Below are 20,748 nucleotides of genomic sequence, written 5' to 3'. Positions count from 1 at the left end.
AATACATACTGTATATAATAGTTACACACACACACACACATACTGTACATAATAGTTACACACACACAGACAGATAAATACATACTGTACATAATAGGTACACATATACACACACACACACACACACACACACACACAGATAATTACATACTGGATATAACAGTTAAACACACACACAGTCACACTCACCATGCTGCTGCTGCTGCAGGGCCTGGCTGGCAATGACTGTGTGTACAGTCCAGTCCAGTGCCGTGTAGCCACGCCCCCTTTTCGGACTGCTGCTCCGGAGCCACTCGTTCCCTCTTATCTGGCTGCAAGGAAGGTGCAACTGCTGCACAGTGCATGAGTGCACTAACTGCAGCTGGATTGCAGAAACTGAAACTAAAATTAAGCTCCCAGCAGCCCTGAGCTTCCTGCAGCAAGGTCTGCTAGGAGCTGTAGTTTTTTTTCATTTCCATTCACCATGCTCCTCTCTCTGTGCCCCCCCTAGTGGCTAACGCCCGGCGGCAAATGTCTCCATTGCCTCCGGGAGTTACGCCACTGGTGGGTACTGGTACCTCGTACAGGGACGGAGGTGGTACTGTCTCCGTGAATTGTTGTCAGTATAAGGACATCCCTCTTGTCCTTATATTTGACCAACAACATATTTTCGGTGCATATTCCCCTGCTTTCACCCCTTCTCATTACTTGGGCAATGTGCGTTTTTGGGAGGCCTCTTTGGTTCTTGCGCACAGTACCGCAAGCTGCTGTACCTCTTGAACCAAGGGCCTTAAACAGGGGGATGCTAGTGTAAAAGTTATCCACATAGAGGTGATAACCTTTATCCAGGAAGGGGTGCACTAAATCCCAGACAATTTTTCCACTAACACCTACGAGGGAGGGGGGGCATTCTGGCGGTTCAATTCTTGAATCCTTCCCTTCATATACCCTAAACCTGTGAGTGTACCCTGAGGTGCTTTCACACAGCTTATACATTTTTATGCCATACCTTGCCCTCTTACTGGGAAGGTACTGGCGGAATTTAACCTTTCCTTTAAAATGTATAAGGGACTCGTCTATGCAAATGAATTTATCTGGGATGTACATGTCTTCAAATTTGGCACTGAAATGATCAATGACCGGCCTGACTTTGAATAGCCGGTCAAAGGTGGGATCATCTCTGGGTGGGCACTGTGCATTATCGTTGTAATGCAAAAATTTAAGGATCGTCTCAAATCGAGCCCGGGGCATGGCCATACGGTAAAATGGGGTGCTGTACAGAACATCTGTACTCCAATATTGCCTAATTTCTGGCTTTTTTACTATGCCCATATGAAACACCAGACCCCAAAACGTCATCATCTCTACTGCATCTACAGGGGTCCACCTAGCAAATGATGACGTGGGGTTTTGAGCAATAAACTGCTGGGCATATAAATTAGTTTGGTCCACCATTAAATTTATAAAATCATCAGAGAAAAATAATTTGAAAAAGTCAATTTCTCTGAGACCTGTGGAATCAAATTGGATTCCTGGCATGGCCAAAAACTCAGGAACCTGGGGCTCAAAATTGTCTGGTGGTGGGGTCCATACGAGATCAATTATTGGGGGGGGGTCTCAGCTGCTCTACGGGGGCGTCTTTGAGGGGGTCCCTCATCACCAGAGGAGGAAGAGGTGCTTAAGACGAATCCTTCAAATTCCCCGCTTGCCTCACTGGCTGTGTCAGAGTCAGAGGCAAGCATGGCATATGCCTCCTCCGCTGAATACATTCTTCTGGATGACTGGGATGACATTTGGGATGACATTTTTATTTTTGTGTTACTGGTAGTGAAATGTTTCAACACGTGTATAGTGTAGGGGGGGGTACAAACTTTATTTCAACCCGGGGGGTATGTAGTGTGTAGTGTGTATGTAGTGCAGAAAAAAAAAATACTTTATACAAAAAAAAAAAAAAATTGAAGGGGTTAAAAAAAAAAAATTGAAGGGGTTAAAAAAAAAAATTGAAGGGGTTAAAAAAAAAATTGAAGGGGTTAAAAAAAAACAACTTGAAGGGGTTAAAAAAAAAAAAAAAAAGGTCCTGCGCCAAAAATTGAGCACAGATGTTGGTCAGTAACGTCCGTCACTGAACAGCGCTCAAAGGCAACAGGAATTTGATCAAAAAAAAAAAAAAATAGATCAACCCTGTGCCGAAAAAGCTGATCAGTGATGTACGTCACTGATCAGCGCACAGTGGCCACAGGACACCCACAAAATCACAGTGTGTGTAAAAAAAAAATTAAAAAAAGACCCCACAGCACCCACAAAAAAAAAAAAAAGGTGATCAGTGATGCGACACTGATTACCAGTGAGGGGCAGCAGGTGCACAACCTTTGGTGCAACTGACAGTGCAACTGGCAGCAACTGACAGGTATATATAAAAAAAAAAAACCTCTGCACCCCCAAAAAGTTGCTGATCACCTCAGATATAGTGATCAGCACAAAAGGCGGGGGCAGCAGACACAAAATTTAGCACTCTCTATCACTCTCTGTCACTATCTCTCTCTATCTCTCACTATCTATCACTCTATGACACTGCAGCAGCAGCAGTGACAGGTATATATATATATTAAAAAAAACCTGCGCCCCCAAAAAGTTGCTGATCAGTTAATTTATACTGATCAGCACAAAAGGAGGGGCAGCAGTCAGTTATATAAAAAATATATAGCACAATCTGTCACTCTCTCTATCTCTCTCTATCTATAACTATCACACTGCAGCAGCACAAAATATAGCACTCTCTGTCACTAGGCCTCTCTATCTCTCTCTATCTCTCTCTCTATCTCTCTCTATCTCTCTCTCTCTATCTCTCTCTATCTCTCTATCTATAACTATATCACACTGCAGCAGCACAAAATATAGCACTCTCTGACACTATCTCTATCTCTCTATCTCTCTCTATCTAACGCTATTACACTGCAGCAGCACAAGTTCACAACACAGGAAGTCACAAGTAACAGGATCCAGGAAGCATCCAGCACACTACAAGCAGGATCCAGGAAGCATCCAGCACACTACAAGCAGTGATGAAGCAGTGATCAGGCAAGGTATTTGCAAGGATCAGGTAAGTATTTGGCAAGGTTCAGGTCAGTATACTGCGGCAGCTAGGCACGGTGACCGCACTGCACGCAATTCCAGACCGGAATGGCGTCTGCAGTGCAGTCACCGTTAGTTTAAATCCCCCTCCTTGGCTGTGATTGGTCCGTCGGTCCGACGAACCAATCACGGCCTTTGGGGGCGGGCGGGGTGAGGTGGGGTGACACCAGTGTCACCCTTACACCCCGCGGTGATTGGTGCTGTACTTTACAGCACCAATCACCTCCGATCCCGTGTCACCGGCGAACGTTATTCGCCGGTGACACAGGAAAACGCTGTGAATGGCTGTTCACACTGAACAGCCAATCACAGCGATCGCCGACGGGGGGGCGGCATCGCAGCCCCCCCTGGGCATGCACGGACATGTCTGCTGTCAGGGACAGCAGACATGTTGAAACTGTCACTGCGTCTATAGACGCGGTGACAGTTACAAGCCATGACGTACATTTACGCCATGTGTCGGGAAGTACTTCCCGACCATGACGTAAATGTACGTCAATTGTCGGGAAGGGGTTAAACACTGCAGTGTTATTAAATCAAGTGGCCTTCACTGATTTTGTTTTTATTTTTTTGATTATTACTATTGAAGGGGAAGATGTGAGAACATTAATATTTATATTTTGTGAGCATGTATGCTGTGATAACATTTCTATATTGATAAATAATGTAGTTATACAAAGAATAATTATCACTACATTATAGTTTCGGTTACAGTTTTTAGGTTGACCACTTTTTGTCAACAAATCAAAAGATCGACATGCGCTAGGGCGGCAGTGGCAAAAGGTCAACGTTGCAGTGGCAAAAGGTCAACGTTGCAGTGGTCGACGCATGAAAGGGCAAGATGAGTTTTTCATAACTTTCTTTCTCAAAACTTTTTCATACTTTAGGAACCATGTGGACTACAAGTGACAGCAGTAAGCATGGCGAGTGGAGTGTGCCATGTGAGGGTACGGCTTACACTACTTGGGGGTCCATGTTGAGACCCGATTTTTTTTTAAAAACTCATGTCGACCTTATCATGTGTTGCTTATTTCTATGTCTATGTCTATGCAACAGATTGCATGTGTCGATTATCTTTAGCCATGTCTACCTACTGTATGTCAGCCTTTTCATGCGTCGACATTTTCACGGTCAACCTAATAACTGTCAATCAAGACATTGTTGACTTACTGATCCATATATTTACCTAAACAAGACCTAAGCAGATGAGGAGATAACATGGTTAATTGATTCTAAGCATTACATTTCCCAGGTCACTTCTGACTGCACTGTTTTGTCATTTAGGACACGGACTGCATTTGAACTCAAGCTACAAAGGACAAGTAAATCTACAGACTTGCGTATTCCAGCCTCAGTATGTACAATGTTTAACGTTTTGGTGGATGCCAAAAAGCAGTGTACTAAGCTCTGTGTTCTCAATGGTGGACAAGACGTAAGTGATTATTGTATTGTTAAACATTGGGCTATTCTCTATAACTGTTTGATACTTCACATAAGAAGTTATGAGGTCTGGAAAAAAGTCATAGCACCAGTCACAGAACTAGATTGTTTTTGCCCAAAAGCATGTTCTTTGAGGCGCCATCACCCCCATTACTTATTAGCTTGTAGTGCAGGAAGGGGGCAGGAACACACAGTATAAATGTCATAACACTGCCGGGTAGTGTGCTTCCCAGACTAATACTAGGCTGACTTTCTTGAGTTACAACACCACATAGTAAACCATTAACAGTTTTTAAAAAATGTTTCAACCGCTAAGTCATTGGTTCCCAAACTGTGTGCCGTGGCACCCCAGGGTTTCGCGGAGCACTTGCAGGGGTTTCCTGAGTTGGTGGTCCAAGACCAAATTAAACTATTAATGGTCAATGTAATTAGCAAAACCAGTGTTGGCTGCTTGCCAACATAAAAAATGTGTACAAACGGAAGCAAATCCGGTCTTTCACCACATAAGGGTGACACATAAACACAATTTATTTAATTTCATATTTTTATTCTAAAGTACTCAAATTTTGGCCTAGGGGTGCCTAGGGGTGCCACCAAAAAATGTCTGATACTCTAGGGTGCCGTGATTCGAAAATGTTTGGGAACCACTGCACTAAGTATTAAAAGTGTATTTTTATTTTACACAAAAATTATGCAATTGTTTTACTTTTATAGAATATCTAGTACATGGTATTGGCCACAGCTACTTCTCATAATGGGCCCTTGAACATTTTCAGCTCTAGGACATGAGTCCCTGCTGAGGGTTCATGTGGGCATTGTACAAAGGCTATTCAGTGATTAGGTCGAGACTGTCTCGGTTGACCATTATTGGTCTACACACAATAGGTTGAAACACAAAAATGGTCAACATGACTTGTGTCGACATGGATAAAGGTTGAAATGGAAAAAAGGTAGAGTTTTTCATGATTTTTCTTTAAACAGACCTGTTCATACTTCACCATCCCAGTGGGGATAGAGTTCACCAAGCACAATGAAACACTGTTCACTAAACATGGCAGCGTACCGGTACACTTATACGTTGTCATAGACGCCAGAAAAACATGAAAAACGTATTATGACTTTTCATATGTCAACCATTTACATGTCGACCTTTTGCTTTTGTCCACCTTTTATCCATGTTGACCTAAGGCATGTCGACCTTTTTCATGTGTCACCCAATATGGTTAACCTATATACTTAATGACCCATACCCATATCCAGCAGTATATGCTATTGGTAATTTGGTGAATTTTAATCAGGGATATGCACACAAGGAAGGCTGACATACTCCAGTATATTACATAGTTTTAACTCTAAAAAGGATTAGAATAATATAAAGAAAATATTTATATCATCTTAGTATTTTTCATATTCATTTTATTGTCAAAGCTGGAGTATTATGGTAGAGGCTCTTCCTCATTTGCCCACATATTACTGTTATCAAGTACATTCTATAAAATAGGCAGATTGTAGTTGCTTTAGTTTGGTATGCTATTTCCACATGCCCTTTTAAGAGGTTTGCTACAAAAGTAGAGAGTGCAGGGCATTTACACTATCATATGGACCCAGACTGCCACGTTACTATCTTCATATATGCATGATACATACTTTCCTACTATCCTGATTTAAACAGGCAATTCTGATCTTCCGGTCTCTGTCTATACTGGTTAGTCTAGGAAAAACTCCAGAGGTCAGGCTTCATTCAAATTCAAAAAGCACAGCAACTTTCACCAACCGCCATTTCAACTTACTCACTGGCATTTGGTGCGGCTCCCATATTTTAATTTTGCACTGTGCTGCAGCCCCTTCTCTGGAGGTGCCACTGGGTATGTCCCATTCTCTAGTCCTCTGAAAAGCAAAGTAGTGCCTAACTAGTGTGATGTTGTTCATGGGTATCCAAGGGAAGGGATAGACCCATGAAGTTATGTTTAAGTCACCTTATTGACTTGTGTTCTGATTGTCCTGATTACCCAAGAACAAATGTTAAGAGATATTATACAAATAAACTAGAGATGTGCAGGCTCTGATTTACTCTGATTTCAAAGCTGGATCTTATTGGCTATCAACTGTCAACAACAACTGTCATGTGATTTGGGATAGCCAATAAGATCCTGCTTTGAAATCCGAGTAAATCAGAGACTGCACATCTCTAAAATAAACATAAATGTTGTGATAGAAAAAAAATGCATTTAATTGGCAGGGGTACAGGTACAGTATGATGCTATAAAATAATAAAAACAGTAGGTGCAACACACTAGAAGGTGCAACTTGAGCAAGAAGACCATAAACCGGCACAGATGTCTAATAATGACACATTGGAAGGATCATTTGGCCTTTTGTGTTATTTGCATTGTAGGTTGTACTGCATTGGTTTTTCATCTTCCCACATGCAATTTTCCATCTCCATGATTTCAAGAAATCTTCAATAAAACCACACACACACACATAAATAATCTCTGGCAGTTTTGGTGATTGTTTTGTCATTTCCAGCCATAATATGTTTTCATTTACTTGACTCATTTGTAATGTGCTATTTTTGTTTCTATGTTCCACTGTATGTGTGCTTCTGGGTCATTTCATTGCATCATTCAGTCTTCTAAGCAGTGGGTAAGTGCTTGTTTATACAGATATTATTTTTTTTACAGTTAGGACTGCCTAATCTGTCATTTTATCGGATTCTGAATCATATTGTATTTGGAATAACATTTTAAATAATTTGCTTTGAAACTGTCTGGGTTCATTCTGTCACATCAACTCTGGTTATTTTGGCATCTAAAGAATAATAAAGCTCATATTCCAAATAAATAATTGTAAGTGGCTGCTGGGCAGCAGCAGTGAGTGGCTAAGAAATGTTGTGAGTTATACCAAGAGGCAGAGACACTGACGGGGAAAGTCTATAGGTTTCAGCGGATGCAGATACTGGCATTTCATATAGGCATACTGTGTACATACAGTATGCTTACGGTTATTCTACCTTGTCCTGCTGAACACTCTTATATTACTTGGTAGATGCTGTACAATCCGTTATAGTGCTCTTTGTTGGAGAGGGGGAGCTCAGTAAATAATGCTCCTCTGACTTTGTGCTGAGTTTTATGGGATTGACGGGATATACCAGTATATATGTATATATACACATACATATATATATATATATGTTTACATTTTTAAGTGACTGTTATTAAAGAACTAGATAAGATATTGATTGAAAAGTAGTGCTTAATTTATTCAAAAGTACTTACAAGGCGCAGCACTCCCAGCACTTGCCCTCACATCGTGGCAGGGACAGACAAGCTGGGGCACCAGGGGAGATCCGGACAAAAGTGGCACTACTAGAAGATTAATAGACAGGGGCTGCTGATATTGGACAACATCTAGATCTTCTATCCAATTACAGCAGTCCCTGTCATTTAAGCACTTCTAGAAGTGCAGTTTTTACCATTTTTTATGTGTTGTTTTTTTTAGCCCACAGCTTAGGCCCAGCCCCCGACGCCTCATTCCCTTACACTTGTCAGTGGGAAGCACCGCTTATTGTTGCCTCTCAAACTAATTTAAATGTTATAAATTATTAAAATAATATATAGTGTTTATTCTAGCACCACCAACTTTGAAAATCTATGCAGTTCCTCTTCCCTGCCTGTGGTGTCGCTGTCTGCTGTAGTGCTTCTAGCACAGTGTGGTCTGTATATCAGCACTGATATGCAAACCAGAACTGTGCTAGAAACACCACAGGCAGCGAAGAGGAACTGCATGGTTTTTCAAAGTTGGCAGGTGCTAGAATGAACACTAATATAAATAAGATACTTATGACACAGAATATATTAATTAAAAAAAATTACAGTGTAAGCACTGCCACCCCTGACTGCACATGCCTGTTCAAAAAGCAGTATTAAGCAGCACATAGTATAGCCTATATACAACCCAGACCATAGTGTGTGTGTGGTATATTGATAAATGTGTTGCTGTAAAATAATGATTACCATAATGTGGTGTTATATGTCATATACTGTACAGCACTGTCCCTTTTCTGGTTTTGCCAATATGTACTGTTGAAGAATTCAGCATTGGTGCCTAGTTAAGATTAATCTTCCTCATGGAAACAGTTGTTTATTTCAATAAAAAAATGTTAAATGATGTTTTACTACTTTATACCCATCTAAAACAAATTACCAATAAAGAGGGGTATTCAGTCCTGGCCGATATTTCTTATAGTATAATATATTGTCCAGGACCTATTCAATCCCAGCCATGTTCGTTGCTGCAGATCCGACTATTTTATAAATCGGATCTGCATTGTTTATAGCAGCCACTAAATTGTTGAGTTATCAGTTCTTTCTAACAAAAAAAGGATTTGCATTTGCCGATCCACGTCTGTTTCAACTTTCAGAATGTTTCTGAAGTCAAAATATCAGAACTAACATTGAGTAGGTTGAATGTACATTAGACCTATTCTTGTAGAAAACAGTCAATATTTATATTAAAAGAAATGTGAAATGCATTGAATATGTTTTTGTATTGTTAGAAGGATTACATTGCACAACTGCAACAAAACATAGGATGGAATCATGTTAAATAACAATAAATAATAAGTGACTTCATATAGTGAAAATAATCATACTTGCAGTTTGTGTTTTCTCAAGGCCATATGAGAAATTAAATCATGATACTCAATACAAGGGCATGCTAAGAAATGTAGTCTGTAATTTAACAGTATATAAAGAACTTAAAGTCAAGGCTTTATTTATTCAAATTCATATTTTAATACTGGTACGTGTTTTTTATTTCTAAATTACCTGTATGCCCAATGGAAGATGGACTTTGGATGAGCCATAAAAACATGGAAAGGCAGAGGGAAACAGAGGGAGACATTGAGGCAGACAAATAAGGGAGCGATACTGTAGGGAGCAGAAGCAGGAAAGAGAATGATGAAGCGATAGACGGGATAAGAGATGGGAGACTAAACAGAGGGAGATAGTGAAGAGGTGGAGGTAGATGAGAAGGTGGAAGAAGACACAACAAAAATAAGGGCAGCTACTGTATGCTGCTATTATCGCCAAAAGTGCCCATAGAAATCATGGGTGAAATGCAGTAGTGTTTGTGTTGCCGGACATTCTGGACTTCAGCTCAAGAATGACTATATTTTTAAAGCAACAATCATTTTCATTTCAAAACCAGGTTGGTTTTGCCTTTTAAATTATTGCTTTTTAAAAAAAAGTCCTGCATGTTCAGCAACTTGGACACTATTGCATTTACCTCCTTGTTCACAACAAGGCAAATTATGGGTAAAAACTGCTGGGGTATAATGTACAAGAGCAATGAATAAAGTGTTGACTAGCTTCAGCAGTTAATTTGCAATCAACCAATGAGAAGAAGCTATCTAGTGCTGTCAACGGTCATTTGTATCTGTACCAGCCCTCAGGCACCTGTTTATTATATGGGTTTAACAGATGTAGATTCATGTTTGTGCATCTGCAGCCATTCAGGCTGTTTCGGTACTCTGTCTACAATAGGCCACACCTCTTGTCTATACAGTTAATAGTGTTCTGCATATGCCCAGAACCAATTTGCATTGTAATGCTACAAATATTGGTGTGAGTCCAAATCTACATTAACCCCTTCATTTTTTAGCAGAGCAGTGTAAGCAAACTGTTACAAATTTCTTCTTCTGGCTAGCTTGTCTAATTATCTCATACTGGCATTTGCCCTTGCAGCGGTCAGTACCATCTTGATGACATAAACACGTTGCGCATTAATATTCATGAACTATTTGAGACTTGCATCATTGAAGTCTATTTGTTAACGGTTATATTCGTATCAGTGAGCAGTACAAGTGTGCAGTTTGTTTGAGATGCCAAAGAAAGTAGTGCATAATGTGAAGTGGGAAAGTAGACCACCCGCAGTTTAATTTCCTAGAGCCGCTACTATATTACAGTGTAGGGGAACTGTACATCTCTGTTCACCCAAAAAAATTATGAAAAATGCATATTTCCATAAAGGGGACCATTGCACTTTAAGTGAGTTGTGTATTTTATAAAGCGATTTCCCATTATTATTATTTTTTTAAATCATCATAATTTGACTTTTACTTGTCTATACATTGTTTCTGCAAGTGGCTTACTTGAAAGACAAGAAATTGCAACAGTATCTAATTGAGAATCTTCTGTATGTTATCATACCATGTGTTTACATATTCTTAGGCCAACTTGCACAAAAGAAAACTATAAAAGATGAGGATTGGAAAAACTATCTTTCTAATTTGTTAATTTGCCATTCATACGAGATTGTTGGTGAAATTTGTATTGTGTATATGAATATATTGTGAAAAATACAATACTTCATTTTCAGCTTGAAAAAAATGCCTTTCTTTGGAGGATAAATGGAAGCACATTTCTTTCTAAAGCACATTTAGATGAACTTATGAATGCAAGTTGCCAGACATGCAATGTTGTATTAATTGAATCTTTTTCTAGTCTTTTTGCTTTTCCATCTAGACCAACTCTTTAGAAAACGGCATGGCTACCTTAATTGTAGGAGACACAAAAAGTATCCTTCACATTCCTTCTCTTGAATGCGAATGGAAAATCAATTCATCTAAATAATAACCCCATTAGCTGCTTAACTCTGCATCGAACATGGGAAAATGTACCACATAAAACTGAGAGTGTGTTGATTGGATGGATCGGTTTCAAGGTTTTGTTTTTCTAATGTTGAAAATAATACCTGATGGGCATTGAAAAAGAAATTTTATTTTTCTGTGTTTGTATTGTTTCTCAAGTTACTGATACAGAACTATATTATTTTCTATCTTCCAAAATGCAGCAACAGTACCATTCCAAAATAGATGACTTAATTGAGGAAACTGTTACAGAAATTATATCACTCCTGGTTTCTAAGGTAAATATTAAAATATTGTTCTAATATGATCTTTTTTAGTAAAATCATTCAGTTTCTGTATTTTATGCGTTACACAATGTCTGCTTATAGATTCCTGGAAAAGAAATGCTGTAAAAGCATGTGTGAGAAAATGTATTGTAATCCACTATTCTAGTCTTAAATCTTCCCATTGATTGATGCTATGTTTGGGAGGTACTGCTCGTTGTATAGCAATCAAATGTATGTGTCACACTAATTTACTTTTCTAAGTAATTGTCTACACTACTAGATGTTACCATTCTATGATTTACATATTCACTCACAGATCTCATTTATTTGTTGAAAGTTTGTTTCAGTGCTAGAAGGGGTTCTGTCAAAGTTGGCAAGATATGACGAAGGAACGTTTTTTTCCTCTATACTTTCTTTCACTGTAAGTATATTTTTACATTTCTGTTTATAATATAAATGTGGTATACTAACACTCATTTTTCTAACAGTGTGCACCATGTGTGAGATGCTTAATAGCGATATACAGAATAGGCGATATACAGTCAAAAACACAGCTGCTAAGATTTATTAAGTTTCATTTTCTGTTGGGTTTTTTTTTTGAACATGTTTATATAAATTTTGTTTCAGAATTATGCTACTATCATTTAAATAATTTAGAGTCCTCTTTTGATGTGAGGTATAAACCTTTATTCATTTATGAATCTTCTGTAAGCTTTTGCTTGTTAACCACAGTATTTGAATCTATGTATATAAAAGGCTAACTACTCCTCACCTCTGAGGTGATATACCGCCAGTGACCACTAGAGGCCACTTGATTGACCAAAGTGAAAGCAACTTTTGCAGGGACACTGATCTGTTTCAAACTTGCTGGATATGGAGGGAGTAATTCATTCTATCTAATATGTGTATAATGTTCACTGTAATACAGTATTTTATAGAACATTGGTGGACTTGTAGTTAGGATTGTTGCGCTTTTTAAGTTTTAAGCTTGGGTATAAACTAGGTCATATGTTGTCTGATCCAGGGGATCTGCCTTTTATTTTGTGCACATTGTCTAGTGTGTACCTATTAATTCTCGCTCCTGTACATCAAATGATGGCATGTATATGCTGCAATGAGCAATATATCACGCGATAGAGTGATTTATCATTCAGTGTGTTTGGGACAGTAGATGTGGTGTTCCATTGACCAACCCATCGGTCGGGTACACACATTGCTAAGTGTATACCCAGCTTTATTTTATCCAAAGTGGTTATGTTTACAAAAGTGACATTTTGTAAGACAATTACACAAAGAGAATTATTGTCCGTGGTTGCCCCATTACGGCAAACTGCGTGCATCGAGTAAATAACAGTTTGAACACTTTGTTTATATTATGATCATAATTATTAACGTTTGATGCCTATCGCCAAGAGATTCTCCGTTCCTGCAAGTCTCTACACTAGTAAATATGCTTTACACTCTATTAAATAAAATGTAGTCGCTTCCCAGATACAGAGGATAACATCTAGTAGTAGTAGTAGTAGTAGTACGTTTATTTATAAGGCGCTGCAAAGTGTTCACAGCGCCGTACATAGCAAACAAAAAACAAATGACAAGGTAACGTACAGGGTGTGTTGAAAAATACAGTATAAATAGGGGTATAGCTGGTAGAACTAAAATCAGCGTCAGTTCAGAAGTAGGTGGCAAAATTGTCGAGGAGACTGAAGATGAAGTAGAGGAAGGGAAGAACAGGACAGGAGGACAGGTGGGGTAAAGAGGTAGGGTGAGTACGTGAGGCAGGAGGACCCTACTCATAAGAGTTAACATACTAAAAATAGGTGGGTGGACGAACGAAAAACAACAGGATAAGTAGGAACGGAGGGGAACGGAGGCAGGATAGGAGGATCAAAAGAGGTTAGGAGGAGGGATAGGCTAGTCGAAAAAAGTGGGTTTTGAGGGAGCGCTTGAAGGAGGTAAGGGAATCAGAAAGCCTGATGGGTGGCGGGAGGTTGTTCCAGTGCAGGGGGGCAGCGCGAGAGAAGTCTTGGACACGGGAGTGGGAGGAGGTGATTAGATGAGAGGTCAGTCGGCGGTCAGCGATGGAGCGAAGAGGACGGGAGGGAGTGTGGATAGAGATCAGTGAAGAGAGGTAAGGAGCGACGGAGGAGGAGAGAGCCTTGTAGGTGGTGGTGAGGAGTTTAAAGAGAACTCGGAAAGGAATGGGGAGCCAGTGAAGAGATAGACAGAGGGGGGAGGCGGAGATAGAGCGGCGGGAGAGGAAAATGAGCCTAGCGGCAGCGTTAAGAGTGGTTTGGAGAGGTGCGAGGCGGGTGAGAGGTAGCCCAGAGAGAAGGATGTTGCAGTAGTCAAGGCAGGAGATGACAAGAGAGTGAATGAGAATGTTGGTCGCGTCAGTGGAGAGGAATGGTCTGATGCGTGAGATGTTGCGTAGGTGAAAGCGGCAAGACTGTGAGAGAGCACGAATGTGGGGGGTGAAAGAGAGAGAGGAGTCAATGATGACACCGAGGCGTGTTTTGTCGGTGGAGGTGATCTCGGTTTCACCAATGCATCTAGACATGCTATAGCTTGTGATCCACTTTCAAAGAGGCATTTTAGAACTTTCATCTTTTAAACTTTATTCTTAAGGGCCCTATGCATGGGCTGACGAGCATTCTGAGTGAAGCTACTTCGCTCTGAACACTTGGTTTCTCTCAGCACACAGCGCTGCAGTGCCCTTTTTGCTGAGTGAGGTGTCAGGCAGGGGCAAACGCAGGATTTTCAGAAGGGGGTTTCCAGAGGTGTGGAGCAAAGTACAGAGATGGACACTTAGGTGACCCAGTATATGTTTTGATGTCCCGCGGGTGGTAGGGGGTATTATATCAACCGCTCAGCATGTAGGGCCTGGATCAGTAATTTCCACTAATTACCCCTTTACTGCACAGATGGTGGGAGAAGGGGGCATTGGGCTGAATGAAGGGGCCCTGATACATAACTTCCAGGGTGGTAGGGGATGTTTAATATGCAGAGGAGGGGTGTATAGGGGAGTGGGCTTATTATTCATAATTTTCTGGTGGGAGGACAACTTGCTTGACTGCAGATATCTCCAGTTCCCGGAAATAGATTTCTTAGATCTTAATGGAATTAAAAACTAGAGAATCCCACCTACCAAATGGTGTTGGGACGAGGGGATCAGAGTTCAGGAGGCAGAGCAATCTGCCAAGGAGTATATAAAACTACATACCAGGTGTGTGGAGCTGGAGCAGTAACCAGCTGCTGGAAGGCTGATATCTCTGGTTCTGGGAACAGTAGAGACAAGCTTCTAATGTCCTTCAAAGGGGGAGAGTCCCAGATTTTGGAATATATCCTAAGAAAAACTCTACATCAGACAGAACCTGAAATATCTGACTGGGAACAGCAATTAACAGGCTTGGATGGGGACCACTGCTTTGAAGTCAGATATCTCCGGTTCCCAAGGTCCGATTTTAAAAATTATTTTACTCTTGGAAAGAGGGGACCCTCAGCTTTCATACAATGGCCCTAGGGGGCGCTACTGTCAGGGTCAGTGTTCTCCAATGAGAACACTGGCCCGACCGATTAATAACCTGCGTGCAGGTTATTAATCACCGCCAGATTCAAAACGGTGGGGCAGCATTCATAAATCACTGTGTGGTCTGCAGACATAGCAATTTACATGCGTTTTCAGGCTTTTTTTGAGCAATTTAGTAAAATCGCTCAGAAAATGCCTGATTATTGCTCCGTGTGTAGGACCCATAAGAACAAGTGATAATTAAATTTAGCATTTGTTGACAGCTGCGGAAGACACCCTGTGAGCTAATAACCCTCCTGATCAGGGAGGGTTTTTCTTGACTTATGTCTTAAGTTCTTCTCTGTGATAACAATGCTTCCCAGTCTGTAAATGTCAATTAATCTGTAATGCCCAAATAATTATTCATATTAGTAAATGTTTCAAGGCATCTGTCAGCAATTTGTATGCCATACATACAACTTGCCTATATTTTGAGCAATGCCCCTAGGTAAATCACAGGGGTTAAATTTAAGAGACAGGTGCAAATTGGCATGTTGATGCAATTCATGCTATCATAGCCTAGCCACTCTGCTCACAATGCCACAGTTTTTACCAGCAGGGGGCAGAACCATGATCACTTGACTAGCAGTGACTCATATAATCAAGGTCTCACCCACTTCACGAAGAAAGTGGGCATCACCCAGGTTGATTGCCAGTTCTGCGATAACTCTGTTATAACTCATTATTAGTCTACACAGCCTCCACAATGTGCTCGGACAGTAACATTTGCATAAATTACATTGCATGTATTGCACCCAATATATTGTTTCAAATTGTATGTATAGGCTATGACTTGTGATAATAGTCATCAATCTAGTATGAACACTACCATGTTTCTATATTTTGAGGACCAGGAAAATTAAGGATTTGATCAGAATTTTGAGGAGTAGGTGTTTCTATATCCTACTTAAAACTTTGGTAGAGAATAGAACATAATTGTTAAAATAGGAAATGTTAAATATAATAGCCTGGGAGTTGCAGGAAGCATGCCACTTGGTGCTGGTCTGCCCAGATTTATAAAGCGGAAATCATATACACCTTAAAACCGATCTTGTTTTTTTGCCACTTTAAAAGTATGGTCAAACCCAATAAAGTCTCACACGGCTAGCAACCCACATATTATTATATTTTACCCCAAATAGGCACTTTTTTTTGTTTTACAATATTATTTATCTAGATTGAAGGCTGAAGGTAGCTGAAAAAGTTGACATTAAATCTTTGTGGTACACAAAATGTATAAGTAAGAGTGTATTATCCTTTTAGAGCTCTGTCTAACTTTAGTTTTGGCCATTTTGAATAACCGGTATATTACTATAAAATAGAGACCGCTATGGCAAAACTAGAACCAGAGTTAAAATTACAATTACAAAACATCAAAAGCCTTTAGAATTTTTTTTTAAATAATCATTAGTTCTCAGGTACCATGCTTGATTATTTATTTATTTTATTACATACCAGGATTTAAAAATTTTATGATTACATGCCATTGATTTTAAACATATATACCATGGCATAAAGTCTGTGTTGTCTGTATTTTTCTAATGTCATTTTTGAAATGTGTCCGGTATTACTTCATGATTATGGAGTTAGTAAATTAAGGTATGCAGGCAATATCCCTGGCAGTGTGGAACAGTATGTTTACATTGACCTTCATTACCCACTCTGTGCCGATATTTTCCGACAGGAGAAATATTGGCACTCACCTATTCAGTGCTGCCGTTGACAACAGCATTGGAGGATGTCAGATCTGACTTTTTCTTTTAAAAGTTGGATCTGTTTTTCAGTAAGTAAGTGAGTAAAATAAGTAATAATATGCTGTGGACTGGATAGTTCCATCATCACAGATTTGTATAACATCCCATTATTTGTATTTTCAGGTGAAAGCTGCTTCAAAATATGTGGAAGTGCCAGTAAGTAATGATATTTCTATTTTCTTGGGTGGTTGATTGGAGAGAAATATTGCTACAGTAACTTGTCAGATCCATTTGGGAATGTTTCCCAGAATGTACAACTTCTTTAGATTAGTACAGCCTATGACCAGGAAAACTAGAATTGTTCACAAATTTTTACTGAAACACTCATTTTATGTTTAGTGTTAAAATGCCACTTTTATGAGTTGGGTAAAGGGGATGCAAGTGGCAGTTTTTGAAGTCGAGCAGAAATGTTCTTTTTTGTTTCTTTGTGAGCCATACTAGAAACTGATTTGGTGGTGGCAAAAACATCCTTAAGGAAGTGTTCAATTCTGTTTAGCAGAGATCATTGTGTTAGAGTGAAGGGCTCCCCTGGGAATTAAAGAAAACCTCTTCATAGTCCCCGTGAGCCAAGTGCCAACGTTGTTTTTCTCAGTGCACTTTTCCAGTTGGCAGTAACCTAGTAACTCCCGCACACCAAAAAGCCAAATATTTTCCTGTATGATACAAACTGTAATCTTGAAAAGTGTTTTATTGTATTAGGTGTTCTTCTTGTATAATGTATCAAGATGAAAATGTATGAAAATATGTATGCCTTTGCAGCCGGTGCCAGACTAGGACATGAAGGGCCCACTGTGGTATGGACACATGTTTAGGAGTGCAGCCAGTTTGGATAACCAATAGGGAGTGCATGGCCTGTGTTATTTGATGAATATATATATATATATATATATATAATAAATTAGTAAGCCCACTTGAAGCAAAAGCTACCTTCTGTGTTTGTGCATGTGTGAGAGAGAAAAAGATGTAGTTTTAATCTCTGCCAGCATATGGCAGTGTTTTCAGAGGCTCGCGGACACTAGACATATATATATATATATATATATATATATATATATATATATATATATAGATGATACTGCTAGTGCATGAATGATAATGTATCAGATTCAAAATTGCAATGTACTGTAATACATCATAATCCTGCACGACGTAAGGTAATACAGTATGTGTCTATTGTATATTTCAAGTGCTCAACCTGATCCCTAGAGGAGTAGGTGGGGAGCACACAGTGGAGCCCACCATCGGTTACCTCTGTAAGCCATTCGGGCACAGGTATTAAGTCAATATGCATTGGGTCAACCACTGAAGATCGACCTGGCTTAGGTTGACACATGAAATAGGTCAACGTGGCTAAGGTTGACAGGTTTGGAAGGTCGACACAAGCTTTTGGTCAACAGTCAAAAGGTCGACATGAGTTTTTCATGTTTTTTTGTCCTGAATGTTGACATGTCCTGAATGTTAACACCGTCAAAGTTTACCGTGTCCTCTCCCCTGGCTCACTGTGCTCACTATGCTTCGGGCACGGTTCCTCGCTATGCTTGGCACACTATTCTATTCTCCCTACACGACCTAGTGGTTGGTAGGGCATGAAATACCCCTCTCAGCACGTCAGTTTAAAAAAATTGAAAAACTCATGTTAACCTTTTGACTGTTGACCTTGCCATTGTCGACCTAATGCTTGTGTCGCCCTTTCAACCCTATCAACTTTAGCCATGTCAACCTAAGCCTGGTTGACCCAATGCATACATAATATGTGTTGACTTAATGACCATATACCTACAGCCCTGTTGCAGTTGGACTTTCACGAGATACACTCAGGGCCTACATTAATTGGGTGCTATGTGGGGACAACCGTCCCGGGCTCAGCCGCTCTGAAAGAGGGTAGTGCCCGGGCAGCTCTGTCCCCAGCACCCCCTTCACTTAACCGCCGATGAGCCGCCGGCACCCTGCCCCTCATTCAACAGCAGCGGCGAACCACAATTAGTATGCAGCCCTCCCCTTCGCACAGACATATACATTGCCCCGGGCTGTGGTGGCAGGCATAGCGCGCTGCCTCTGACATCAGCACCTGCAGGAAGCCGGGAGCCCTCAACAGGAAGCCCCCACCGCGTGCAAGGCAGACGAGGAGCTGCCACCATGCGCCTGTTTCCTGTCTGTCACAGTCATGAGAGCCTGGTCCGCCCTTGCACTGCCTCGTGGACGGTGGACTGGTTATAAAAAGACAGGTAATAAATATAAATCATTATTATACATTAAGAGGGGGAAGGGAGGGTCTGTACAGAAGTTTAAACTATTGCCTTCACTTGAATACTGCCTGACTGTGTTCACATTTAGAATTGCTTTTGGGTCAATAGCATTTATCACTTTCTTTGTTCTTTGGGAAACATGGTTTTTTTAAGAACCATTGTAATTATTATCTATCCTGGGCAACATATATTATAATCTCTCTATTATCTCTCTATTATCTTTCTTTCCACCTCTGGAAAACTTGGTTACATGATTTGACACTGTACAGTAGACCTGCCCATAACGTTGATTGCGAACTACCGGTCAATCGCGAAGCTCTCATCGGTAGAGTGCGACCATAATATATAAAATTCATTTTTTTTAACAATTGGGGGGCCCTTCCTATTTTGTCACAAGTTCTGATGGCAGCCCTCGGTTTACTTAACACTAAGCCAGAGGAGCCAAGTCTTTGGGTGCTGCAGTGCTTGAACACTCCCAATATGTGTGCGGTCTCAGCCACTAATCATGTCTATGCATAGCATTTATCAGTTATACGGGTAAAAGGAGCATCTCAACCATGTAATAAAGTTAGCTCGAATACACATCGGGTGACATTTAATGAGATGCGAAAATGTGATTTGTGCAATCTTTTCGCTAAAAAGGTCCGGAATTGCACGTTTTTCGCATATTTAATGAGATGCTAAAAACTTCAAAAACCACGGATTCTGGAGGTACGATTTTTAGTACCGCCGGAACTCGCATCCAGATGTTTTCCCATTATAAAGTATACAAATCGTAATTTTAATGAGATGGGAAAATGTTACTAAAAATTGCCACACATGCAGACCAGGTTCGGGGGCAGCGCTATAGAAGCTGTGATCAGCGCCGGAGGAAGCCGGCTCACCCCGCTGTCAGTGCAGGGTGAGCTGGCTCTGGAGAATGGAGGGCAGCGCTGGACCCTGGGTCGGTAAGTATATTGGTGTAAAATTGAGGTGTGTGTGTGTAATAAAGTTCTAGTTTTCTGTGTGTGTGTGTTTTATTTTAATATTCTTTTTACAGGTGAACCAGTGGGCCCATTAATGCCCCGCATGCTGGGACTTGTGGTTCACCAAGTCCAGCATGCGGTGGAGGCCTGCTGGCACTTGTAGTTCACCTGTTTAAAGCAATGTTATGTATGATTGTTTTAACCCTATCAGGCCGGCGTCCACAGCCCACGGACGCTGGTGACAGCCCCAAGGCTGACCAGCCACGGTGCTCATGGTACAGCCGGGGGACCTTGTGTAAAAAGTGTCCCCAGCTGTGGCATGACACCGTGGGCTGTTAGAGCCTGGTGCTGGTTTCAAAATACAGGGACCCCCAGATTTTTTTGTCCCACGTATTTTTGGAACCAGGACCGGTCCAAGAGTCTGGGGCTGGTTTCAGAAATATGGGGGCCCCCTACGCTTTTGTCCATCGTATTTTTGGAACCAGGTCCGGCTCAATAAACCCGGGGCTGGTTATGCTCAGGAGGGGGGACCTCATGCCATTTTTTTTCTGTTTTTAAACACAAATTCGCACATTTCCTCACATTTTCTCGATTTTTAGTCATGAAAATGTGCGATTTTTAGTCATGAAAATGTGTGATTTTTTAGTCATGAAAATGTGCGATTTTAGTTATGAAAATCATGACTAAAATTACACATTTTCATGACTAAAAATCGCACATTTTCATGACTAAAAATTGCCCATCAT

General features: G+C 40.5%; 1 protein-coding gene across 10 annotated transcripts in view; it reads left to right on the top strand.

Annotated features, from left to right (window-relative positions):
• Positions 1–20,748, top strand: part of CADPS2 (calcium dependent secretion activator 2) — a 547,338-nt gene that overhangs the window by 439,842 nt on the left and 86,748 nt on the right. For 6 of the 10 annotated variants that reach the window (XM_083182838.1, XM_083182837.1, XM_083182843.1 and 3 more), the window contains 5 exons: positions 4,396–4,543; positions 7,183–7,197; positions 11,407–11,481; positions 11,807–11,890; positions 16,915–16,947. In XM_083182838.1, the coding sequence (XP_083038964.1) occupies positions 4,396–4,543; positions 7,183–7,197; positions 11,407–11,481; positions 11,807–11,890; positions 16,915–16,947 (355 nt within the window). The remainder of the gene's footprint in view (positions 1–4,395; positions 4,544–7,182; positions 7,198–11,406; positions 11,482–11,806; positions 11,891–16,914; positions 16,948–20,748) is intronic. The other 4 variants (XM_083182844.1, XM_083182846.1, XM_083182842.1 and 1 more) reach the window with 1 other exon arrangement.

Source organism: Crinia signifera, chromosome 4 (genome assembly GCF_055691185.1).
Source record: "Crinia signifera chromosome 4, ASM5569118v1, whole genome shotgun sequence".
NCBI classification, from domain to species: Eukaryota; Metazoa; Chordata; class Amphibia; order Anura; family Myobatrachidae; genus Crinia; species Crinia signifera.
This window is presented reverse-complemented; position numbering and strand designations above follow the sequence as displayed.